This window comes from Narcine bancroftii, chromosome 12, assembly GCF_036971445.1.
Source record: "Narcine bancroftii isolate sNarBan1 chromosome 12, sNarBan1.hap1, whole genome shotgun sequence".
NCBI classification, from domain to species: Eukaryota; Metazoa; Chordata; class Chondrichthyes; order Torpediniformes; family Narcinidae; genus Narcine; species Narcine bancroftii.
This window is the reverse complement of record NC_091480.1, coordinates 73,833,391-73,859,881: the sequence shown is the minus strand read 5'-3', so window position 1 is coordinate 73,859,881 and position 26,491 is coordinate 73,833,391. Positions and strand designations below refer to the sequence as shown.

Sequence of the window (26,491 nt, the reverse complement as noted above, 5' to 3'; positions counted from 1 at the left end):
TTAAAGTGTTTGTATGTGACCTGCTCTAACAAGCCATTCCCAATATATCTCCCAAACACCTCTATATACTCTGCCACAAAACATAATGCTGGAGAAACTCAGCAGGTCACACAGCGTGAATGAAACACAATAGGTTTCAGAATCTGTGATTGTAATGAACACACCAAAATACTGGAGGAACTCAGCTGGTTTTGCTTGTGATCTATTGGGCTGTGTGCACTACCTTTTGTAGGGCTTGACACTCAGGGGCATTGGGATCCCCATACCAGAACGTAATGCAGCCAGTTAGTGCACTTTCCACCAAATATCTGTAGAAATTCGCCAGGGTTTCCAATGTCTTAAGATATAAGAGCAGAAGGAGGCCAATCGGCCTATCGGGTCTTTGCCATTTAATCATGTGCTGATCCTCATCGCTCAGCCCCACTCCCTGACCTTCTCCCCATAACCCTTGATGAACTGACTAATCAAAAATCTGTCAATTTCTGTCTTACATACACCCAAGAACCTCCCTTCCACTGCCACGAGTGGCAACAAGTTCCACAGACTCACGACCCTTTGGCTAAAGAAATTTCTCCTCATTTCTGTTTTAAATTGATGCCCTTTTAATCCTGAATTTGGGGCCTCTTGTCCTGAACTACCCTACCATGTGAAGCAACTGTCACATCCACTCTGTCCGCTATTATAATTTGTTGTACTAAACTCCTGAGGAAGCAGAGGCGTTCCTCCCATGAGAAGTGTGGTGAGCAATGGGGAATGGGATCTCCCACCCTCTGTGCCTATGGCTTCAGTCACCTGTGTCAGGAACCAGCTGTCCCTGTCCACTGCCAACCCCTGCCCTCAGTGTTGCTTGGACCCCAGTGCAGGTGGGGGGGATGGGGGGCGAGCGCATCACAATGGGGAGGGGCAACCTACCTGGCAACAAAGTGACACAATCCATTGGAGCAGCATCAGAGAGGTGATTTGTGGTGAGGGACATGGCATGAAATTGATGGTATTCGCTCAGATTGCTGTTTCCTGAAGGCCAGCCTCAGTCTGCGTGTGGATTTGCTGGGCATCACCTCTTGGCTTTATTGCCGCCTGGCTTTACCTCTGCTTGGATATTAAATTCTGCACATCAGGCACCAAGTAGCCTCGGTGTGGAATCACCAGTTTTGGGTGAAAATATGGCAGAAGGCCGTGTCGTGGCAATCCTGCTGCTCTTGGGACATTTTCACATTGGTCTGATGCTGCCCATCCCAACCACCAGAGAGTTAAAAGATGCCTCCTGCCCTGGTTTGTGCACCTGTACCTCTTGGCTTTTATCCTGCATTGGGACTGGGAAGCCGCATCAGTTGGATAATGTGCCTTATATCAGAGACACATCACACATGTCCAACACCGTGTGAGTATTAACGTAAGAAAACAGTGGTGACATTATTTAATAGTTATGAAATTGGAGTGGATGTGTCAAAAACTTTTCCAGTTGTCTGAAATCAACTGATCACCAATTTGAACACATCAATCTCAAAACCTGAATGATCAGAACAGCAGTCAATGCTGATCTAGATTGAAATAATATGCACTGGGGGGAAAAAAATGACTGAAAATGTTGTTCTGGGTGTACTGTGTTTCTCAGCTACCAGATAGAGGTGTCTCTCTTGCAGCACGGAGGTGCTCAACCAGCTTGCTAATTGGTGTTCAAAAATAATTTTAATCTGACCCAGAGGAGGTAAAATGCTGGATTTGAAGTAATCATACCATATTTACTTTACCACCTGAATATTTGTTTCATTCTCTCCTTTTATTCTGATAAAAATAAGACCAAGATCATAAGACATAGAAGCCATTCAGCAAATTGAATCTGATCCGCCACTCAAATCATAGCTGATGCATTTTTCCATCTAACCAACCCAACCATCCTCCCCACCTCCCCGCCCTCCCCATTCTCCTTTCGTCTTGCCATAACCTTTGACACCCTCACTCATCAAGAACCTATCAACCTCAGGGAGGAGTCACGTGATGGAGTAGTGGCCGGACGGTGAACTCCAGCCCTCTCCAGAAAAGTCGGGAAAAACAAAGGAAAACACAAAGGCACAGAAATAAAAGTTACAGAAAAGTGAGTATAAAGGTGGAAAGAAGATGGCGACAAAAAAAGAAAAATCGAAAGCAACGGTAAGAAGAGAGGAAGAGAAGACAAAGGAGGAAAAAGGTGAAGGCCTTACCTGTCCGAAGAGGCCCGCTGCGGAGAGAGAAACCCGCTCCCTCAGGTCGGTAAATAATGGACTACAAAAATGGCTCGCTGAGCCGAGTAAAAGTGCGCAACCACGCATGCGCGATTCCTCGCGCATGCGTGATGCGAATGAAAAAAAACACACCGACGGGAGGGGGGACCAGCTGGGGAGTCGATCTCCACAGCCGGCAACGACAGCTGCAGAACACCTGCAGCAAGAGGAGACCACAGAAGACAATAGAAACAACAAAGAAGAGAAGGAAAGGGCACCAAAGAAACAACAGATGGTCAACCCAGAGGAAGAAGAAGAGGAAGAGGAAGAGTACAGTGAAATAGAAGAAGAAAAGAAAGGCAAGATAAAGGATATACTTTCTCTTATTAAAGGATACATGGAGTCATTTAAAGAATGGCAAACACAGGAATGTAAGGATTTAAGAAAAAGAATAAACAACACAGAAGAGAAAATGAATAAAATAGAGATGACCTTAACAGAAATGGGAAAGAAAATGGACAAGATGGAAGAGCGGGCAGTAGCAGCAGAAATGGAGGTAGAAGACTTAAAAAAGAAATTGGAGGAATCTAATAAAAAAACTAAAGAGACACAAGAACTACTAGCTCAAAAAATAGATACAATGGAAAATTATAACAGAAGAAATAACATAAAGATAGTGGGCCTTAAGGAAGATGAAGAAGGCAAGAATATGAGGGAGTTTATAAAAGAGTGGATCCCTAAGACCCTAGGATGTCCAGAACTACAGCAAGAAATGGAAATAGAAAGGGCACATAGAGTATTGGCCTCTAAACCACAACCACAACAAAAACCAAGATCTATTGTAGTAAAATTCCTAAGATATACTAAAAGAGAAAAGGTACTGGAGAAGACAATGGAAAAAGTAAGAGAGGGCAACAAACCACTGGAGTATAAAGGGCAAAAAATCTTCATTTATCCAGATATAAGTTTTGAACTCCTAAAGAAGAGAAAAGAGTTCAATACAGCAAAGGCGATTTTATGGAAGAAAGGGTATAAATTAATACTAAAGCATCCAGCGGTATTGAAAATATTTATTCCAGGACAACAAAACAGACTATTCTCGGATCCAGAAGAAGCACGAAAATTTGCAGAACAATTACAAAAATAGACTGAGGGAAGAAGACGGGTAATGAGAGTAAAAATGATCACGATTGATATGTATGCGGGTAAAGAGGTATAAGAGTGAATAGAGACAATGTGCATACGTGAATGTATCTGTACTTAGAGGAAAATATAGATAGTATAGACAAGAATTAATAAGGGAAGGTAATGGAATAGAGAGAATAAGGAGGGAATTAAAAGAGTGACCTTTGTGACATATGAAAAGTGAAATCTTTTCTGGGGGGGACGGGGTGAGGGGAAATAGCGGTCACTGCAAAATCAGTTGACGCTTGCGAGTGGATTCGCAAATCCAAATGGAGAGGGGAGATGTGGTTGTCCGACAAGGGATAAAGGACAACTCAGGGGGGGAAGGGGAGATTGGGGATAAATAAGATAGAAATAGGAGAATAAGGAAAATGTTGGATGTTGTAGGAATGTTGTCTTATAAAGAGTTGAAAATAAGAAAACAGAAATGGAAAAGGAGGAAAGGTAATGATGGAAAAACGGAAAGAGAAGATAAACAAAATATAAAAGGGCTACGCTGAACTATATGACTTTAAATATTAATGGAATACATAACCAAATTAAAAGGAAGAAACTACTAAATTTAAATGAATAAATGTATTCCATTAGAAAAAATAACATATAGGTTAAGAAATAATATTGAAATATTCGAACAAGTATAGGAGCCTTACATTAAATACAATAGCGAAACCCTACCGGGGACAAACATTACCTAAGTTGATGGAAGGAGAAGGAAAGAAAAGAATGGACTCAGTAGAATTTCTGGTGTATTTTTGTTGAATGACAACATTGTCTGACTGGCTTAATGCAACCTAGATTGTATACCTAAAATGGATGAGAGGGGGGGGTGGGGGGTGGCTTGGGAGGAGGGGGGGGGGGGGAGAAAAAGTCGCTGTATATGTGTGAAAAAGAAATAGTGTATATCATGGCTAATGTGATTTATGGTGTGAAAAATAAAAAAATTTAAAAAAAAAAGAACCTATCAACCTCCACTTTAGATACTGTATATCCAATGTTGAATTTAAAATATTGTCCAATAGAAATAATTTGAGATTTTACCTCCATGACCCAACCGAGAGGTCAGGAATGGCTTACTTTAAGAAATGCCAGACATTAGCCCTATATTTCTCACATTTTGAGCTGTATTTTACTTTTTATCATGATCAAAAGATTACATTGTTAAGTCCCACTCTCATACCTTAAAGTTTAATTTAGACTTAATAGACATGGAGTTTGGAACTTTTGAAAAATCGTATTTCACATTAAGGACCAGTCGTCTCACAGGTTTGAAGGAAAGAAAGAAACAGACGTTCTCTGTATCCTGGCTTCACACATTCACACTTGCCCTGTATCTCGTAACCCCTTGTTTACATGAAATCTACGAATCTCTGATTTTAAATGAACAGATGTGCTGTTTACAGAAAAGTGCACTGAACATTTAGAGTGAAACAGGAAAGTCTGCAGATGCTGTGATTGTAGTAAAAACACAAAAGTGCTTGAGGAACTCAACAGGTCACGCAGTGCCCAGTGTTTTTGTGTTACAATTTTGAAGATTTATGATACTTTTGTGTAGAAGAGTTTCCTCTTCTCTCTTGATCATTGTTGGGCTATTTCCCTCAATATACAGTTTATTTACTCATGTAACATTCCTAGGTTGATATTTGTTCTTGAGGTGGTGGTGGTAATAGAGAATGATTTGAACTTCTGTTATGATGGCAGTATTGACACTGTCACACTGCTGTATGTTAAGTGTTTCAGGACTTTGATGCTGACAAAAATGGGATGGCAAACGGTACTGGGTATGATATGACTTGGAAGAAAAATCAAAAGGAGTTGGCATTGCCATGTTTGTTGGATGGCAGTGTTTCTGGTTGGGAAAGTGCAATTGAAAACACTTTGGTAACTGGGATTTTTAGAGCAAGGGACACATGACAATACAAGAATTGGTGTTAGCTCAGTGTTTAAATGCATAAAATGGCTAATATACTGGAACATTCGTTCCTTTTACAGCCAGTTCAAGGAATGAATGTTCTATCCTTTCTTTTCCCCCTCACAAAAAAAATCATAGCACTTCAAGTTTACTCCAAAAGTAGCTGACCTTTTATATACAGCAAGATCTTTCTCAGCAACATAATGAGTGGTTAGTTTATTTAGTTTCTATGTTACACAAGGAGAATTTTCTTGTTATGATAGACAACTTTGTGTGAAGAATATAAGTGATTTTTTTTGTAAAATAATTAGTTTGTAAGGTTATCAAAACTGGAAATAACGTTTTAAAAAATAGTATTCACATCTATTGGAACTATGTGTGGTACTAAAATGTGCAGAGGTAGTAAGGAAGTCAAAGTCTGTTTTTACAATGCAGTGACTAATTGAAAGATTATAAAAATGTTGAATACTAAGCATCATGTGTCCATTGGTGTCATGTCATGTTGTCCAATAGAACTGGTCCATCCTTATGCATGAATTCACAATCTTCACTATATTTTGTGGGATGCAGGCATTTGTTCAATTACCTGACCTGTTATAGGCTTTTAGAGTGGCATTAAAATGGTGAATGTGAGTTGAGGATGGAATATTTTATTTTTTAATAATCATGTATTCATTTCTGCTTAACTGACTTCATTTTTAGAGACTTGTGTGGAACCAAGCTCTCAGTTCAAATGATGTACAGGTGCCTAACCTTTTATCTGGGATTCCGAACGCCAGCAGGGGTCCAGTTCCGACAATCCCGGCTAAAAGGTTAGGCACCTGTAACCAGCTTTTATGGCAGTTCCGAGCATTGTACAGTTGTGAGTGTTTTCCATTCTCTACAAAGGTACATCGTTGACATTACTTTGCTATTGTTTGATTACTACCCTATTACTTTTCAGTGATTTGCCTGATCAAGTGAGATGTTGCCTTTGCTATGATTTCCAAACCACTGAAATACTCTTCGAGACTGTGAAGACGGAATGTTCAAAGCCATGTGCTAATGACACCTCATGTGGTAGGTTGTATCCGCCTATATACAGAAACTACAATTGTATTCATGGATATAAGCATCATTTGAATCATAATGCTTTCATGCCATGTGGTGAACATTTCTTAATATGACAGACAGCATAACCTACACAAGGAAACTCTGATAATCCATTAACCTTGCCACTTTCGGGTGCCAGACTGGCAGATTTTCCAGGCTAATGGATGTTATTCCTTTTAATACTCCAACACACTTATAAGGTACATTTTAAGGTACACCACATGAATATAAGAAATTTTCCAATCAATCAGGTGATCTTAAATAGACCACAGGAAGTGGGATCCTGATGAGTGTAAAGGGAATAAGGAAACTGGGCCCTGGTATGCTGGAGAGAGTGCAGGAAACAAGTTGCTAGTGAGTTTAAAAGGACCTAGATATCAAGCCATCGTGTTTTCTGAACAATGGAAGAGAAGATTATCGGAGTTTCACTTTTAAAATAAAATTATCCATCAGAAATCCACAGTGAAGCTGTTTCCTGGTCATTGGCCAACTTACAAAGAAACTTATTGCATTTTGTACATCATGTTGGCTTGTTGAGTGAAACCTATAAAAGTGTCAGTACTGAAAATAATGATTTCAAAGGGGTGGTTCTTAAAAGTAAATAGAAAAAAATTGCGCCAAGCAATAGTCAGAATATATTTCTCTTTTCATTAACTTTTTATTTAAAGTCTCTCATTAGAGTGAAACATAAAAGTCTGCAGATGTTCTGCTTATAGTCAAAGCATAGAAATGCTGGAGAACCTTAGCTGGCCTCACAGCGTCCATAGGAGATAAAGATATATTACAAACTTTTCAGGCCTGAGCCTTTCCCCAAGGTACCTTGAGGAAGGGCTCAGCCTTGAAACATCGGTAATATATCTGTACTTCTTATAAGGGCACGAGAGCAGCTCAGTTTCGACAGTATTTTTGTGTTTTGACTAAGGTTTCTCTTAATGAATAAATGCATAATGAATATTTGATCGTTGGATTGGGAATATACTTACTGATCTTAGATAGTCTAAAAATTAATGCTGGTCCTTAAAAAAAGAAGCTAAGGACTAATTCTCGTCAGATTTCAATTCCAAATCTACCCAGGCGGATGATCAAATTTATTAAAGTAATAAATCCAAAAAATCATATTGCAAATATTAACTGCCCAATAGTAAAATCTCAAATTCAGTAAGACCATACCACTATCCTTCTTATGTTTCTGTAAGTGACGCTTATTCAATCTGGCCCCCTTACCGTTACAAATACAAGATGAAATCTTAGAATCAATATTATCAAAATAATATTTCGGAATAAAAGTTTGGACAGCTTGAAAATTATGGAATAAATTTAATCTTAACAGCATTAATACAACCAAGTAAAAGATTATTTCACAAACTCTAATAAAAGGAGAAATTTTTAATTTAAACAAATCTTTAAATTTCCTAGTGATTTTAACACCTAAATAAGGAAAATACTCTTTAACAATCTTAAATGGCATATTACCATAAATAGGATCATGTGAGTTTATTGGGAATAATTTACTTTTATGAAAATTTAGTTTATAGACAAAGATATTTTGCATACAGACAGACTTTATGTACTTCACCTCCTCTCCTAATACCTTAAATCTTATATGAATTACAGAATGCACTTGCAAGGGGTTCTAGTGCCAGATTAAAAAGTAAAGGGCTAAGGGAATAGCCTTGTCTAGTACCTTGAAACTATTTGAGTGGCGAAGATTTTTGATTATTAGTAATAACTACTGCAGTTCATTTAAAATAATCCAGGAATTAAAACCAGAATTAAATTGAACCTTTACAACATTTCAAACAAGTATGTCCATTCAACTCTATCAAAAGCTGTCTCCGCATCTAATGAAACTAAAATCTTAAATGAAGCAGAATAGATGATATTCATTAGTCTTCAAACATTAAAATGTGAATATTGCAGTGTAATGAATCCAGTTTGACCTTTTGCGATAATCTGAGGAAGAATATTTTCTAATCTATTAGCGAAAACCTTCAAAAGAATTTTAGAGTCAACATACTTTGATGAAGGGCTGAAGCCAGAAACGTCAGTTATGTATCTTTACCTTTGCTACATAAAGGGCACAGCTTAACCAGCTGACCTTCTCCAGCATTTTGTGTTTTTTACTTCATCCTCGGTATCTACAGAATTTTGTGATTTACTTCTTCCCAAAATAGAGCACCTAATGAAGCTCTTTGAAGGGAAAGAGTATTTACCTGAAGTGGGATCTTGGAATTCTTCTCTTTTGAGTCCAAACGTAAAAGAAGAAGGAGAGGGCAACAAAACAGAGACATTCCCTCTACCAATAACCCGACCTGAACAGAAGCAAAAACCGTACATGGAACATGGAGAAGGAAAAGGAAAACACGTACCCATCTCTGCTGAAATATATACAGAAGAGCCAAAGGTAATTTAACACTATTTCAAAAATCTTGAGAATATACCTGTGAATATACCTGTGATCATTTTGTATATTTAATTCTTTGATCTTTGTCTATAGTTTAATATCCAGCAGTAGCTTTATTTTTTTAATTCTAATTTCATATCCTCTCTATTTCCTTTAAAATTATTTTTGGTTTAGTTCTATTTGAAATAACCATGTGACTCACTTCTGTGGCCTTCATAAGCAAATCCCACATTGGTGTGGAAAAGTCCGTTTTAATTCCCATGTACCATTCAGAATTTTGAATGTGCTATAAAATTTCTGTCCACAAAATTATTTCCTGTCTGATGATTTAATGTCAACATTTCTACCAGGGTAAACCTTGTAGAGTAGAAATCCAAAAATCCGCACTGCTCAGGGGTTGGGTCGGTTCACATTTTCCAGATTCTCAGGCAATACTTTCAAATTCAAATTTAAGGAGGAATAAAGAAGAGTTAAACGGGTAAATCTTGACACTTTATTCATTAGCAAATACATCATGCTTCATTGATCAAAATGAGCAATTTAAAAAAAATAAAGTCAACATGCCAAAAAAACATGGTTGCTTGTTTCTGCTCTACATCTCTGGTGCTTATGCATGCATGCGCGCACATAAAAGCCCGCTAAATTGTAAAGGTTTGAGAGTTTTTGAAAAGCCCAGATTGCTGGTATCCAGATGTTTGGACTTTTACTGCATCAGTATTTTATCATGCTAGTCCTTTTCTGGCATTGTGTAGATAAAGCCCTTCAGCACAAAAGCATTGTCTCAGTTCCCCAGTTTTCTATCATTGTCTTTGTCTCCAATGACCTCCTTTGGCATTCAGCAGTCATTGGTTTTCATTTAACTTGATGCTTCCATTGGATTTGAATATTTCTTCCACACGACCGAGACCATCTTGTATCCCACTTAGGTCCTTGGCTTCGGCATGTTTGTAGAACTGCACAGATTTCTGACTCTAAATCAAAACATGAGCTGCTCTCCAAGTCCAAGTGTAGAATTTGCTTCTCCCCAAGCTCTAAATCCATCCGTGACAACTTCAGTTATTACCTTCAATTCCACTTCTTCTGCTGGTCTCCTGAATGCTTTCTCCATCATTTTATGTCTCTTCACATTACAAATAGCATTTGCAGGTGAGTTAACAAATCGAGTGAGGAAGAATGTCAACTAATGGTTACAGTTCTGCAACCAGAATGCACTATTCTTTTGTTTGGTTTCTAATTAAACTTGACAAACAAGAGACAGAAAGTAGCAGGTGGCATATATGAGGCAGGTGTGTGAGAACCACAGGCGTGGATAAAGGCAGGTCATTTATAATACAGATGGGAGGAAAATGGTGAGTGAAGGACAAATGGATGAAATAGAACATCTTGCATGTTATTGAAATGGTTGATTAGGAGCTATCGATATTGGCTTTTGAGATGAGACAGTAATTTCTGAAAACACAATGGTTTAGACCAGAGAGATAATGTCAGCATGTGAGTTATCTGATCAACATGAAGTCTGATCAGCAAACAAGGACAATTTATCATGAGTGCTCAATAATTAATACAAGAGTTGATGTGTTTTCATTATGAAAGTAGTTAACAATCATACCTCCTCAAACCAACAGACTTCATTAAATCACTTCTGTATCAAACATTCTCCTATTTCCAAAATTATAGAAAAAGAGACCATCAAAAGAGATAAAATGAAAAATCAAATCAAGGGGTAAGTGAAGCCGATCATTGAAGTACAGCACAGAAGAGAGCAACCTTATCCTCTGTTTATGTCACAACTTTGAAGCCAATGAAACTGGCTGCTATATTTTCGGTTTTAATGCTCGCAGACTACTCTGTGTTGTAAGAGTTGAATACTTGGGAGAAAAAGGTGGATCTGCTCCAAAAATAGAGATTTTATCATACAATTTCTGGGTTACTACACAAGGATTGATGCTGTGATTAGTCAACAACGTCAGTATCATTTGATCAACCATTCTTCTAAAATTTTGTTCAACTCTGATGCATCTGGCTTTCTTTACTATTATCCATTCTATAATTTTATCAATAAAATTTTGTATATAAAATGGTGCATTTTATTTGTGGAGGATGCAGTAGAGATGTACGAGTGTGCAATGGGCACACACACATTGGGATGGAACATTAAATGAAGATTTCAGTTGGTTTGGGAGATATGGTTCTTGGAGAAGGATGTGAATGTAGTCTTTGATTTGCTGGTCAGTGAAATAATTGATGTGCTCAGTGACCTGGACTTGTAATGTATAATCATGAAATCACTTGCAGCATTGGGAGCAGATTCCAGAGAAATAATTTTACTTTTACTTTTCTCCAGAGAAATAATTCCTTGACCTCACTGTCAATTTTCTCATGTAGGGGCTTCATTTCACATCTCGAGCTTCTAAGCAAGCAAGATAACCCTCTCCTATTAATGAGAACTTCAAGGGCGGTGTCTGGGAAGTGAAGTCATCAGACTCACACGTTGAATTCATTATTCTTAGTGCTGTTCTAGGCAAACATTTCCAGCAGTGGTTGTCAGCGGTGAATATCATTTATGTCGGCATACAACACGACTCCTGTATTAGATGACCCCCTGAATTTCCACCTAAAATGTAGGTTTTAAGCTATATTCATTGCATAAGACGATCCCAAGTCTGGCACTTAGTGCTGACCTGTAGAGTGCTGCTGCTAGGCACATTTAACATATTAATTCACAATATGTTAAAAGCAAATTACCCAGTAAAATTTAAATTTTATTTGCATATTGTGGTTCATCGACGGTATAGCTAATATGAATGTACTGTCCCACCCCCTGCACCTGTGGATCCTCCCCTCCCACCCCCAGAACTCCCAAATAAAGGTTGTTACGCCCAAATTCCTCCCTCAGCATCTGCCTTGCAACCAGCCAGCAACATGTGAGATGTGTTGATGTCTTAAGGTGATTAAAGCCTATTAATCACAACTCTCTGTCTAATGTGGTTGATCAATAGAGCTACAATTTAATCACCTTAAATTTTGGGCCATGAACAAGGCAATATGGGCAGATAAACTGGACCCACTCTAATGATCCGGAGGCTTCCATCAAATTCGATCAATGGCTGCTCTGCCTCAGCACTTTCATGAGATGTAACGATGTGTAGAGTGAAGAAGACAAATGAGATCTACTCTTTGCTTAGGTCAGCCACCACGATTTTCAGATGATAAGGAAATGCAATACTTGAAGCTGTATCGGACCTAATGAATGTTATCTATGCCAGGTACCTTCTGGGCAGTTGTAGACAAGCGCCTGTCTCTGCTGCCATCCACTTAGAAGAACTGATACGAGATGCCTGTGTGGCTGGACCTGGCTTAAGCACTCGAGACAGCATAGCTGAACATGGAGGTCTTTTTGGGAAATGCAGCCGCTATGTGGGGAGGACAGCACCATCATCTTGGCACGCGGGGTCCCAGGTCTCCACTGCTCCCATCTGGCACCCAAAGTGCTACTTCTGTGGCCATGTGGAACATCCCTGCAAGAGCTGCCTGGCCCGAAATGCTACATGCTCCGCCTGTGGGAAGAAGGGACACTACAGGAAGGTATATAGGTCCCAACCCCACTCCAGCAACGCCGCATGCAGCAGGCAACCGCCACCATCTTGGACCATGCCACTTCCGGCTTCACCTCTGGCATCACTTCCGGTCACAGGAAACGGCTCGGTGGGACCATGGGGTCGGGAAACCAGGACAGCATCACTTCCGGCGACAAGGAACAGCAACTCGTGTGCGGCATGGGGGCAGCCATCCTGGAATGCACCCCCAAACCAGTACTACAACAGCGATTCAGACAGCGACCAGATGTTGGCCGCGATTACCCTGGATCAGCATAGCGCACATCAACTTGCCAGGGCTATGATGGACATCAAGGTAAACGATCGCGTCACGAACTGTCTGTTTGATATAGGGAGCATGGAGATCTTCATTCACTCGGACACAGTGCAGGACTACTCCTTGTGATAACCCCAGCAAAATGTAAAGTCTCCTTGGCCTCCAAATCCCACTCAGCTGAGATCTACAGCTGCTGCACCGTGACACTAATTGTGCAGGGAAAAGAGTACAAGAACTTTAAGCTCCTTATCATGCTACAACTCTGTGCACCAGTCATGTTGGGTCTGGTCTTCGTCCAAACGCAGTTTGACGGGCCACACCCCTCCCACGGTCCATAATAATCAAATTTTCAACCACCCAATTCCCCTCTCTGAATACAACCTGAGCTCTGTCTACCCTTCAGGTCCCACCACCGCTCCTGTTCGAGAACCTCATCCCTGTCTACAGACCTGTCACCACCAAGAGCAGGCGATGCAGCCCCAGGTACAGAGCCTTCATCAAAGCAGAAGTCAAATGGCTTCAGGCTGAAGGCATCATAGAACCCAGCATCACCCCCTGGAGGGCACAAGTGATGGTTGTTAAGAGTGGAGATAAACACCGCATGGTCATTGACTACAGTCAGACTATAAATCGTTTTACCCAGCTGGATGCCTACTCCGTCTTCTGCATTGACGATATGGTGAACGAGATCACCCAGTTCTGGGTTTTCTGAACTATTGACCTCAAGTCGGCCAAACACCAATTCCCAAACCACCTGGAGGACAGCCTGTACATTTCCTTCACAGCAGATGGCTTCCTCTACCACTTCCTCTGGGTCCCCTTTGGGGTCGCCAATGGGGTCTCTGTCTTCCAGAGGGATATGGACCAGATAATGGATGACTACAGGCCTACTTGGACAATGTGACCATCTGTGGCCATGACCAGCAGGATTATGACACTAATCTACATACATTTCTCCAGACGGCCAAAAGTCTAAACCTCCCAAGCAACCAAACATCCTTCAGTTCCACAGTTCATATCATATTCACAGGTATGATGTCAGACTTAAACACTGGAGTTCACCGTATTTAGAACTGAGCCAAATTGGTGTAAATTTATGCATCAGAAATGCAGGCAAGCAAGGTGGAATTCATGGTAATAAATTCTACATACTCCATTGGAAAAGAAAACAAGTTCACACGTATTTGGAGTGATTTAGATCTTCTGAACGACATAAAGCATTTAACTGCAAAGAATTATTCTTGAAGTATAATTGCTATTTTTAGGGAGGTAAGCCAGCTTATGCAAAAAATACTCTGCATTTTATATTTGTGAAGCCTGCAATTCTAGCTTCACAAAATTAATCTCAAATTTGAAAACAATGATTACTCCAGCCAAGAAAGAGTAATATACAGTATTTGTGCTCGAGGCTAACCAAAGCAATCAAATTTGGAGAATAGATAATTATACTTTTTTCTGTTATCCATAGTCATGTTACTGCAGAAAATATGAAGCAGTATAAAAAAGGAATGAAATGTGTCCACAGTTAACTTTTCTGACTTCAAACATTTTGTTTTTATGCGTGTTCTACCATGAAATGTTTAAAAGGAAAATTAAGAAATGGCTGGTAAGATGAAAGCAAGTTTCTGAGCTTGCCGGGGTCATCCGTGCAACAAGGTGAAGCTGGGTTCCAAGTTGGAACACTATGTTTGCTGGAGGAACTTCAAATGGTAGGAGAGTAGAATTGCATTTTACTGGACTACTCCCTTATTGAGAGGAACCAATAAAGGTCCACAAAATAAATCATGAATATTATTGAAATGCTGTAATTTCTTCTTTGAATGGATCATATTCTGCTTACAAATGCACATCTCCTTGACCCTACTCTCTTATTTTACTTACAAACTAAACTTTTTCTCTTATGTCTTAATAATTTTTTTTAGAAGCCATCGGATTTATCGTCAGTGCAGTACAAGCACAAACTTATGCTGAGTGTCGCAATTATTGTGGAGGTGATGATTATTGCTGCAGTGGTTTCTCTGATAGAGGTAGGTTTCTACCTGATATTTTATCATCACATGTTTAGTAGGGAAAAATATAAAGTTGATGAGGAGCATCCAGTGCTTTCAATTGTTTCACTCATTTAAATTAATGATAGAAGTTCAGTAGCACAGAATTGGGGGCATTGACTTCAATGCCTAAACTAAATAACACTCTGGATGAAGACTGGAGTTTCCAATGTTTCCTTCTGATCGCATTGACCAAAACAAGACTATGAAGGCTATTGAAATTTTCATTATCTTTACCTGAAGGTAATATTTAATTATCTGGTTCATATTTAAAAATCAGCATATTCTAATTTAGGCCCGGCAGCACCTAGAGTAACAGTTCGTATTTATTTTAGTGGGGGTATAGCTGTATCACAGTGTGCTGTTTTACTTGACAAATTGTAACTTTTGGGAAGGTGTGAATATGAATTTTGATGGGCTGTATAAGGAGATTGATAAACTTCTCTTTCAATGTTCTTGACGTACATAGAGCAAACGATCATTATACCAAGGTATATGTTGTTTTAACTTTGCTCTATAAAGGACACACTGTGACCAGCTGAGTTTCTCTGGCATTGTGTATTTAGTTTAACCACGGTGTCTCCAGATTTTCATGATTTACTTCCAAAATATTTATTGAAATATCTGTAGGATATGAGCATCACTGGCAAGATTGCCATTTTTTTGTCCGCTAATGATGTACCCTTGCAATGAAAGTGGTGAGTTTCTTTCTTGGAGCCTTGGTGTTTCTTTCGAAGTGGTTGAGTTTGGAAGTTTTGGAGTTGCTGGTGAAGAACCCTTAACAGTTTGCTGCAGTCCATCTTAGGGAAGGTGCCTGTTGAAGCCATGACTTGCTGTGTTTGGAGGGAGTGAATGTGGTAGATTAGTACCAATCAGTTTTACTTACCAATTGCCCGAATGTGGTCAGGACTGACTGTATAGAGGCAGAGATTACTTTTTAACCTAGGTGTTGTGATGAAAATGAACATGGCAACCATCAGTCAACTCCCCTACTTTCAACCATATGATGGAGAGAAGAGAGGGTCATTGATAAAGTAGTTGAAGATGGTCAGATTTCTGCTTTCAGGAAATCCTGACGCAAAATGCTGAACTTAATATTAAGTGGAGACTAGTATTCATCATTTGTCCATCTGTCCTTCATCGCTCATTGCCCTTTACCATTGGTATTGTGTGCTCATGTAACTTTCATTGTTAATCGCACACTGTCTCCTGTGTTGCAATTATTATTGTCGTGAACAAGCCACAAAATTCAGTGTTTTACATCAGCATCATATTGCAAACATAACCATCTTACAGCATTACCATAAAAAAAATTAAAATAGCAGTGTCGGAACAGTAAGGCAGTGTCTATGGTTCATTGATTATTCAGGAATCTGATGGCAGCGCGGAAGAAGCTGTCCTTGTGCCGCTGAATCGTCTTTAGGCTCCTGTACCTTTTTCCCGATGGTAGCAGAGTGAAGAGGTCAAGATCTGGGTGGTGGGGTCTTTGAGAATAGTGGCATCTTTTGTAAGACATCACCTCATGTGGATTACCTTTATGGAGTGAAGTCTGGTGCCTGTGATGTCACAGGCCGAGTTAACAACCCTCTGGAGTTTATTCTTATCTTGAGATTTGGCACCTCCACACCAGGCAGTGATGCAACCAGGCAGAATGCTCTCCACAGTACATCTGTTGAAGTTCACGAGACTCTTCAGTGACTACTGTAATGGATAAATAGTGGGAAGAATTTGGTAAGATTAGTGGGTTACAAACATACACACACTTTAAAACAGATCTTATTTGAAATACTGAAGAATTCATATTCAGTAGCATTGCAGAAACTTTGGAGAATTTTATGCAGATTTCACAAGTAGGTGCTAATTGAAATGATGTCATGAAATGAATAGACCATAGTTTGGAGGAAACAACGTTTAAAAGTACCTACAGTGTTCTCACAGGACGGTCACTCCTGGGTTTTGTTTATCGAAGAAAACAGCTCGACCAAGAGAGGAGAACTCCTGTTGTTTGCTGAAGAAGGTGGGGGTTTTTGCAAGGAGAGAGTCACATGGGCTTTCTGGCATTTGGAGAGAGAGAGAGAGAGAAGACAAGTTCAACAATCTCTCTCAGCTAGTGTGTGTGACACTGAAAGCAGCTGAACAATGCAAGCCAGGAAGCTGGTTGGAAACAGAAAGCTCCAGAGCAGTGGATGGATGGAAGTGCTGTCTGTCTGATGTTTCTCTTAGAATAAGAGGAACAGAAAGGAACTCTGTGATATCCTGAAAGAAAGAGGTTACCATCAGGAGAACCCTGATGGAGCAAGTTTCATCAGCGAGACATTGAGGTGACTAATGGTGGTATCTCAGTTGTGGAAATCCTGGAACAGCACATTTCTCTCTGCAAACCCTACAAGAACCTTCCTGAGTGGTAAACATTTACCTTTTGTGCACCAAAGCCTGGTGAAATTTTTACATGCTAAATTCTGTGCACAGTATAAGAATTGCCTGCAACCAGAGAACTTGGAAGAAGGAGAAGTGAGATTGAACTGTGACCCAAATAACTTTTCTTAAATTTACACACACATTATAAACACATATGCTTAGAATTAGAAGGGGGTTAATTTGGATTAATTAAGTATGGAGATAAGTTAAAGTTTGATTCCATTTTCATGTTTAAAATTGATTAAAAACAACTTTTGTTTTAAAAACTAGTCTTGGTGAATGTCTATTGCTGCTGGGTTTTGGAGTCCTTTGGGCTCGTAACACTACTGAATCTCCTCAGGCACCTCATAAAGTATAGCCGCTGGCGAGGCTTCTTCATGATTGCATCAAAGTGGAGGCTCCAAGACAGATCCTCAGAGATGTTGACCCCCAGGAATTTGAAGATCTTGACCCTCTCCATTAATGAGCCCTCGATGAGGACTGGATTGTGTTCCCCTTACTTCCTCCTGAAGTCCACAATCATCTCCTTAGTTTTGCTGATGTTGAGCACATGGTTGTTGACGTTACACCATTCAACAAGCTGATCTATCTCCTCCCCGTACACTTCCTCATTGCCACTTGTGATTCTGCCAATAACTGTGGGTAGATGGCATTGGAGTTGTGCCTTGCCACACAATCGTGGGTCTATAACGAGTAAAGCAGTGGGCTAAGCTCGCATCCTTGAGGTGCACCTGTGTTGATGATTAGTCAGGAGGAGACGTTGTTTCCAATTCATACTGACTGTGGGTTTACAATGAGAAAGTCAAGGGTCCATTGCAGAGTGGGGTACTGAGGCCTAGAGTTTGTAGCTTCTTGACCAGCATTGAGGGAATCATGGTATTGAAGGCCAAGCTTTAGTCGCTGAAGAGCAGCTGTATGTATGATTTGCTGTTTTTGAGGTGATTTCCCAATGTTCCCACTTAATTTCTAGTTGTATACAAGGCTGCTCCTGCCATCCTCTTTCACTGCAACATCCCTTTTTTTCCGCTCTGGTATTGTGCAATTATATCACTAGAAAGGTGAATTTTGTTATTAATGCACTAATTAAGTTTACTTACCACTTTCCAGTTGCTGTCAGGCTTTTATACTGCCATAATATATTGCCCTAACAATTCACAGATTCCTTCCTTTTGATAATTGGAACCCCTCCTAGTCTCTATTTGTAGCCTTCTCCATTTATTTGAGAGCAGCAGATTGAATCATAATTGACGATCTTCAACTTTGTGTAGGTGAGATCATTAGTCAGGGATAATGGAGTTGATCTTGAAAAGTTAGCATTCGGGGAAACTCAGGCCAGAGTGGATTTAGGTGCAGAGCTCAGTCTGGGAGGGGTAAGGCTGTGAAGCGGAAGGATTTTCAGGAATTGTTATTGTGTTGAAGCAGGACTAATGTCTGTGCACAAGTTAGTACTAGCCCCATAAAGATCAAAAACACACCGTTAGCTAATGCAGAAGACCCAAGTCAAGTACAATCAGCACTGATGTACAGACCATGCTGTTAAAAGTAGCCAGTAGCTAACACAGGACATATGGAAAGACGAAAAAAGCAAATGCACAAGGATCTTGGAATGTCCTGTGGCGGAGGGCAGAGCTAGTAACGAGATGGCCCAATTGTCTGTGACCATCCCAGGACGATAACAGCAATAATACTACTTGGTTTAAACATTTTAATTCATCAATTATAAAAAAATATATGTGGATTCTGGTGAAAGACTCCCATTTTCAGTCAAGTTTTTTTCCTATTGGCAGAGGAAGATACTGTAGGATTGACATGAGTGATTTCTAGTCATGCCTCATATCTCCCAAATATATGGACATTAAGAAGTGTTTTGTCATGCAAATCAACCTTCTGAACTAAATCCAACCAGCATTGAAACCTAGTGTCAATTTGGAAGATTAAAAAATGGCCAAATTGGAGGACAGATCAAGAAAAGGCCGACTGGCCAGAGAAAGGAAAATCAAAAGTGACTGAATCAGCCAAATCAGAATAAGATTTGGCACCTGACTTGTAAAAACTTTCAAACATTCAGAGTTTGAGTTATCATTTATCACCTGACTGAAAAACACCATTAAAATAATAAAAACACTGGAAACATTTGAGTGGTTTTTAACATAGTTTTAAGATGTGGCATTTTATATAAATCAGACCAAATGTTGAGAGAATATATACGTAGTGCAAAAGAAGTGCTCCACATTTGGAAAGATAATCAAATGCACGTGGATAGGTTTGAGTGTTTTGCACAACCAGTGCTGAGGATCTCATGGCAGGGTCACATATTATAATATTGGGCTCAAAGGATGTTGTGGCAATATCATTGCCAGCCCAATGATAGAATTTTGTCTGAGGATAATTACCATATTTATGCATCTTGCAAATAATGGAAAGCAAAAGTGAATCACTTTCTATCAGCCACGTATCCTTTGGATTCATTTAATTTTAAGTCTACTTGCACTGTATGCTTTTCTTTTGTAGTTTATATTCTTTATTACAAAGAACAGTTATTAGCTTTACAAAAATTGTAATGCCATTTTTATATTTTTATCTTTGATAGATTTACTTTAAAAGGTCAAGACCAAAGGCACCAATTGATATAGAAGCTGCTCCTTGTGAAATAAAACAATCAAAGAGGTAAAACATTCCCTTTGCATTAAGTAATGAAATGTAATGTTCCATTTTGGCTTTATACAACCCATGTCTTGTGTAAAAGAAGCTCTAATGTCAACGTTTCTGTGTTTTGTGTACACAGCCCTCTGAAGAAACTTGTAGAGCGAATAACTAGGAAGAAATCAAAAGATAAACAGGTAACATCAGATTTTGATTCTTTTTCCTCTGTTTGCTAACTTTAACCATTAAGAAATGCTTCAATGTTAACTTAGCAACACTGTGACTGTGACTGGAGGGTCTCTCTTTTGCTTCTCTTATTCTGCCCTCTTAAGAGGGGTGAAGGGGGGGGGGTTGCGATGAGTACAGGGCAAAATTAATGGTGTTTCTGTTATACGGCAGGCAAAAGTTAAAGAAAAAAAATCTGTTATTACGTGACTATAAAAGGAACATTGAACCTTCAAACAAACTGTTTCAATAATATATTCGCTTTTATTTAATTATTCATTTTATTGTCTGAAACTCTCAACAGGATGTGCAACTGCCTATGCCATTTTGGCTTGAGGAATTGTACCACCCTGGCACTACTTTGATCGAATAAAATAGTCACTTGGAGGCTAGGTGAGACCCTTGTTTGTAGCATGCTTCAATTAATTTAGTAGCAAGTCCAGATAGGTTCAAAATGTTTTCACAGAACAGCATGATCACATCAGAGAAGAATAAAATATCTTGTTCTTGTCAACTGCTCTCTGGACCTTTCCCTTGGTCACTTCCAAAACTGAAGAATCATTGGATTCATTCTCATCCTTTTGAAATCTAGTTTTAAATCAAGTACAAAATTAAAATCTTTCTGTTCTCATCTATTGCTGAGAAACATAATTCCTTCAATATTGGTTTAGTTGCCTTTGATTTATTTTCTTTTCTTCAGAAGTGAATTTCTTATTTAGTCTTTTGCTGTTCCCACAACTCAAGTTTTTCAACTGAACTCCTGTTGGCATTTGCCGCTGACTGTTCCTAAGCGATGTGATTTTTTTTCTTTCCATCATAGTTCTAATAGCGCAAGGTCCATTTCCTTCTTCATGATTGCATTGATGTGGCTGGAACTTCCTTCAGCCTTCTTGAACATTTGAGTTTCCAACCAGATTGCTTTAAAGACCACGTTATTGCTTCTCAATGGGAATAATTTTATTGCGCTAAGAGTGCTAAATTATATTAAAAAAATAAACACCAGATACATGAGTGATTAATGACCAAATCATTGTTCTTTGGTTGTGGTGACAACTTTCCAAATTTTCTATCTGAGGTAGCACATGACCCAATTAGACTGCTTTGGCCCTCCTTTGAGATGACAATCCTTGGACTTCTCATTAGGACCTAAGCTGTCAAGAAAAAAATAGAAGTAGAGGATAATTAGACATGGAAAATAGTTGTATTTAAAGTTTTGTCTTAGTTCTTTGCTTTATTTGTAAGTTTATTCTTTATTCTCTGACAGGAGGATTGCATAAGGAGTTTTTTTGGACAAATCAACACATTTTCACTTCACAAAGAGCATCCTTCAAAGAGCCAAATACTTTCTTTGAGAAAAATTCTCAAGAATTAATAATGCAATGTGCTATCTTTTGCCAGCTAATGGTTTTAAAATACAAATAAAATTTGTTCTTTATGTGCAAATATTGAAACTGTTTTTGTGATATTACCACCTGCAGAAATGTCTGTTATGTATCACTTGTGTAAACTATTTCTGACAGTTTCAGCTTCAAAAAAATAAAGGACATAAATTACTATGAAATGTCAAAATACTGTCTGATAATACACAGGGTAAAAATTCATGGACAGTAGTATTTACTTCTTTCAGGCACTGCTAAACATTGTCGTATAAACATCAAGGTGTTGTCCATCATGAAAAAGTTCAAATATAAACTCACCATTATTGAATAATTTGTGTAAAGTACATATTGACTGCAGTTAAGCGGTACATTAGTGAAGTGAGTTACAGTGTATTATGTCTAAAAGTTGGAGCTACTACACCCAAGATCACATCTACAAATGTAGGAGAAATAATTTGCTCTGTACATATTTGTTCTGTCCTTGAACTGAATTTTTTGCATAAATTGATTTATTGTCATAAATCTTTTTAAGGCAGTAGCTATCTATGCAACCAGTCGTATATTCTGGTCTTCACATGTCAATTAATGATCAATTAGTGTCATCAGTTAGGTGAAGATCAAGTCAACTTTATTTATTGTTCATACCATGCTTGCACGGTAGGATGACATAGCGTTTCTCCAGGACCTCGGCGCATATTTACAGAGATATGTTAGGAAAGCAGTTAACACATAAAAATATTAAGGTATTAAGACAGAGACACCGAAAATCCATGGTGCACTAGGCATATCAGTACTTGGAGTTCAGGAGCCTGATGGCTTGGAGAAAAAGCTGTTTCCACTCTGGATGTAAATGCCCGAGTGCTTCGGTATCTTCTTCCAGATGGCAGAAGGGAGAACATTTTACATGTGAAATGAGTGGAGTCTTTCACAATATTCATTGGTTTCCGCCTACATTGAGTGTTAGTAGTTGTCCTTCATGGTAGGAAGTTGTTCCCTCATGGTCTTTTCTGCTGATTTCATTGCAGGGTCTTCTTCATAAGAAGACATGAAAACATGTGTATATTATTTATTTAAATGTGTGTATTGTTTCAATGAAATAATTTAATAAACATGAACACATTGGTAACAAATTTGGCTAATTTGTTACATTGTTACTAAATGTTGGCCCTGGAAATCTGTGGAAATATTTTAACTTTTTCTTTCTTTTTCAATATTTTTATTGGTTTTTGAAAAAAATATCAGATACATGTGATATAATGCTCAGGTAACAATAAATTAAAATTATAGATAGTTAGGAACGTTAAACAAGATACATATGATCCATGTTATTGATTTTTTAAAAAAAGAAAAGAAAAAGGAAAATAAATAAAGACCTGAAGTAATTGATCTATAAATTTAAAAAATAATTTAGGACCCCAGAGTAGTAGATTGGGTGTAGTAGCTTCAACTTTAATACTAATTTTAGTAGTTCAACCCCTAATTTTATCTAGAGAAAGGGATCCCATCAAATCCAATAACCATTGTGTCTTTGTGGGACGGACAAAATCTTTCCACCGCAGCAAAATGAGCCTTCGAGTAATCAGGGAAGCAAAAGCAAACCACATGGGATTGAGATGGCGTCAAAATTAAGTCCATTGGTCCACTCATTCCAAAAATAGCAATAAAGGGGCTCAGAGACAGGTTTAGATCAAGGTAATGTATTAAATACCTCTTTCCAGATCACATGGTACCTTCCTGAGTTCTACACTTATCACATGTAGAGGATATATTGGGGTAAAATTTAGCTAATTGAACTTTGGAATAGTGGGCCCTATGGGCTACTTTAAATTGTAATAAGGATTGTCTAGCACAGAGAGAGGATGAATGTACATTTTTCAAAATAGATCCCATTCATCTTCAGCCAATAGCTGTAGAAAATGTTATGAGCCCAGAGGACCCCAAAACTCAGCAGCAATAGATATTCATCAAGACAAATGGTTACTAAAACAAAATTTGCTTTTAATTATCTTTAAACATGAAAACAGGATCACACTTTAACTTATCACTATTAACTTTATCCAACTTAACCCCCTTCTAATTCTAAGTGCTCGTGTATGTAATGTGTGTGTTAGTTCAGAAAAGTTCTTTGATTCACAGTCCAATCTCACTTCTCATTCCTCCAAGTTCACTGGTTGCAGGCAATTCTTAGACTGTGCACAGAATTTAACATTTATAAAGTTCACCAGGTTTTGGTGATTGGAAGGTAACTGGTTACCACTCAGGAAGGTTCTTGTTGGTTTTCAGAGAGAGATTTGTTGTTCCAGGACACAAACTGATCCCTTCTAATCAGCCATGTCAGTGGCTTGCCGAAGAAAATTGCCCCATCAGGGTTGTCCAAATGATAACCTCTCTCTTTTAGGTCACCATAGAGCACCTTTTTGTTTCCCTTATTTCAAGTGAAACATTAGGTAGCCAGTCCTCTCCTCTTACATGAACTACAATGGTTTTGATCTGACTGAACTAAGGACTCACAACCTGTCTTTCAAATGGGGTTTTTCCACAAGCTTTCCAGCTTGTCCTTTTCCAGTCCTAGCTGCTGCTGCTGACTAGAAAACTGCAGAACTGAATTCTCTCTCTGAGAAAAAAAGCCCGTTTTACTCTCTCTGCTTGAAAAACCACATGATCCTCTTAGAACAGCAAGTTCCACTCCAGCTGTGGCTCTCATGTTTTTTCGTCTGTTGCCTTTTTGTAAACCACAATCCATTAGTGAAGTATCTTGGGCACTCTCCAAAGCTTTTGCAAAGGCTCTTGGAGCCGGCCTGTCTAGCATGAGCAGAGCTCCAGTATTTTAAATAAGATCTGTCTTAAAGTGTTTGTATGTGACCTACACTAAAAAACCTGCCCCAATTTATCTCCTCAAAACATAACTATAATCTGTCATAAAAGTCCTGTTCCTAAACCTTCTTAATGTTAGGCAAAGAATAATCTCTAGATCTTAAAAGTAGTTCATAAAGGGCTGAAAGCAGTCCTTTCTGATTTGGTCTAAAATTATATAATTCCCAGATAAGATTAAAATCTAAATCTTGGGGAAGCCTCCACATTAAGAGTTTAAGAAGCTCCTAAAATCTGTAGATAGCAAAAAAAAAATTGATTAGGTCATTTAAATTTGGCAAATAATTGCTCAAAGGTAGCAAGTGCAAGCAAGATTTAATACCCAACCTGGATCATTGCGTATATCCAATGTCTTGAAGCCGAAGATTAAAAAAGGAATTATGTAAAATTGGACTAATTAATAAAAATCCTTGATATCCAAAGTGCTTTCGAAATTAGAATCAAATATGCAAGGTATGTCCAACTACCAAATTATCCTTTAGTTTGGAGAGCAAAAATGGCAAATGTGCTCCAAGTATTGAGATAAGCGTGTCTTTTAATGGATTTCATCTCTGTCAATCCATTATGATGTATCTGAATAATGATATATCTAATATTCGCTGTCCAGTAATAAAGTCTCAGGTTAGGTAATGCCAAGCCCCCACTCCTTTTGGTATTTTGAAGGATTTTTTCCCCCCAACAGGGACACTTAGCTTTCCATATAAAAGAGGAAATACATGAGTCTAATGAATAATAAAAAAAGATTTTGGAGCACAGACTGGGACAGCTTGAAAAACATACAAAAACTTAGGCAGTATATTCATCTTAATAATATTGACCCTCCTTATTAACGTCATCGAAAGAGGAGATAATTGAGATAAGAACTTCTTAACATGATTCAATGAAGTTAAGAACATTTTCCTTAAACAAGTTAGTGATCTTTCTGATAATAGTAATACCGAGATAATTAAATTGATTTTTTAAAACAATTTAAAAAGGGATAGAGGGGTCAAAAGAAGGGGAAGAATCCAATGGGAATAATTCACTGCAAATTCAATTTGTAACCTGAGAATTGACCAAATTGATTGTGAAGTGATAACATTTTTAGAATTGAATGGTTAGTAGTGGATATATATAGAAGATCGTCAGGAGAAAGAGATACTTTAATGGATAATTCCAGCTCGAGAGATTCCTGAAATATTAGCTGATTGCCAAAAAGCCAATGCTAGGGGCTCCAAAAAATTAAATGAGAGTGGGCTTAGAGGACAACCCTGTCTGGTTCCCTGAAATAGTTTGAGTTTTAGATTTAATTGAATTAGAAAAAATTGAAGCTGTAGAGGATGAATATATTAATTTAATCCTTTTTCAATCTTTTAATTTGTAAAATACATAGGTACATGCAGTAATAATAAATAAGTAATTTCATGTCAAGTTACAAGTATCAACAAATTTTTTTTCATGCGGTTTGGGACTAGATAAACTTCAATTTGTTTTTGTGTATTTAGCGCTATCTGTACCCCCTCCATAAATCTTCGTCCGTGAAGCCAAGCCAAAGAAAGAGCGAAAAAATGTATTGCTAGTATGTGGAAAGATATGAATATGATTGATATTAATAGATGGCATAATGAGATGAAATATTGTTTAGTAATGGAAAAAATTACATATGTTTTGCGGATAACTATAGTTTTAAAAAATTATTAATAGGTGGTTATATTCAGAATATTTACATTTTGATTTATATTGACTAGATTTTAATATGTATGCTTTACTTTTCTTTATTTTTTTCTCTTTTCTTTATGGCTCTCCTTAGGAGAGTTGGCTGAAAGAGGGGGGGGGGGAGGTTTCTTTCCTTTTTTTTCTTTTTTTTTAATATATATAAAAGTTACAAGTATCAAGTAATGATTAACAACACATATGAACCCATATTAATTTAATCCAATTAACAAATTGGGGACCGAGGTTGAACTTCTGCAATACACAAAAAATATCTCCACTCAATCCTATCAAATGCTTTTTCAGCATCTAGAGAGAGAATATATTCAAGATAGTAATGAGAAATGGTAAGATCTTTGGAATAGTAGGGAAATAAATAATGCCTGAAAGTAGACGAATGTTAAATTGTGAATAACATCCTTTGAGAAATCCTGTTGATCCTCAGAAATAATGAGAGGCATTATATTTTGTAACCTGGAAGCGAGGATCTAGATAAAATCTGAGCATCAAAATTTAAAGTAGTAATTGGTCTACAAGAGGAACAGTCTAAC

The 26,491-nt window shown here is 38.2% G+C and overlaps 1 protein-coding gene across 2 annotated transcripts; it reads left to right on the top strand.

Annotated features, from left to right (window-relative positions):
• Positions 1 to 921: 921 nt before the first annotated feature.
• On the top strand, positions 922 to 21,441 carry LOC138747543 (uncharacterized). 2 transcript variants are annotated; one of them, XM_069906852.1, is made up of 8 exons: positions 923 to 1,381; positions 6,239 to 6,354; positions 8,562 to 8,791; positions 14,587 to 14,691; positions 19,721 to 19,797; positions 19,916 to 19,970; positions 20,303 to 20,391; positions 21,263 to 21,441. In XM_069906852.1, exons 1-7 carry the CDS (start codon positions 1,164 to 1,166, stop codon positions 20,369 to 20,371), a joined length of 870 nt encoding a protein of 289 aa, XP_069762953.1. In that variant the 5' UTR covers positions 923 to 1,163; the 3' UTR covers positions 20,372 to 20,391; positions 21,263 to 21,441. The 2 variants fall into 2 exon arrangements, with proteins under 2 accessions (XP_069762952.1, XP_069762953.1); XM_069906851.1 differs by lacking the exon at positions 20,303 to 20,391 and having other exon boundaries at positions 922 to 1,381.
• Positions 21,442 to 26,491: the final 5,050 nt, after the last annotated feature.

Excerpts from the sequence above, each read along its gene's own strand:
- LOC138747543 (XM_069906851.1), top strand. The coding sequence starts at position 1,164 with ATGGCAGAAGGCCGTGTCGTGGCAATCCTGCTGCTCTTGGGACATTTT. Across the intron at positions 6,355-8,561 it reads TGCTAATGACACCTCATGTG|AGCACCTAATGAAGCTCTTT; the intron begins GTAGGTTGTATC and ends TTCCCAAAATAG. Across the intron at positions 8,792-14,586 it reads TATATACAGAAGAGCCAAAG|AAGCCATCGGATTTATCGTC; the intron begins GTAATTTAACAC and ends AATTTTTTTTAG.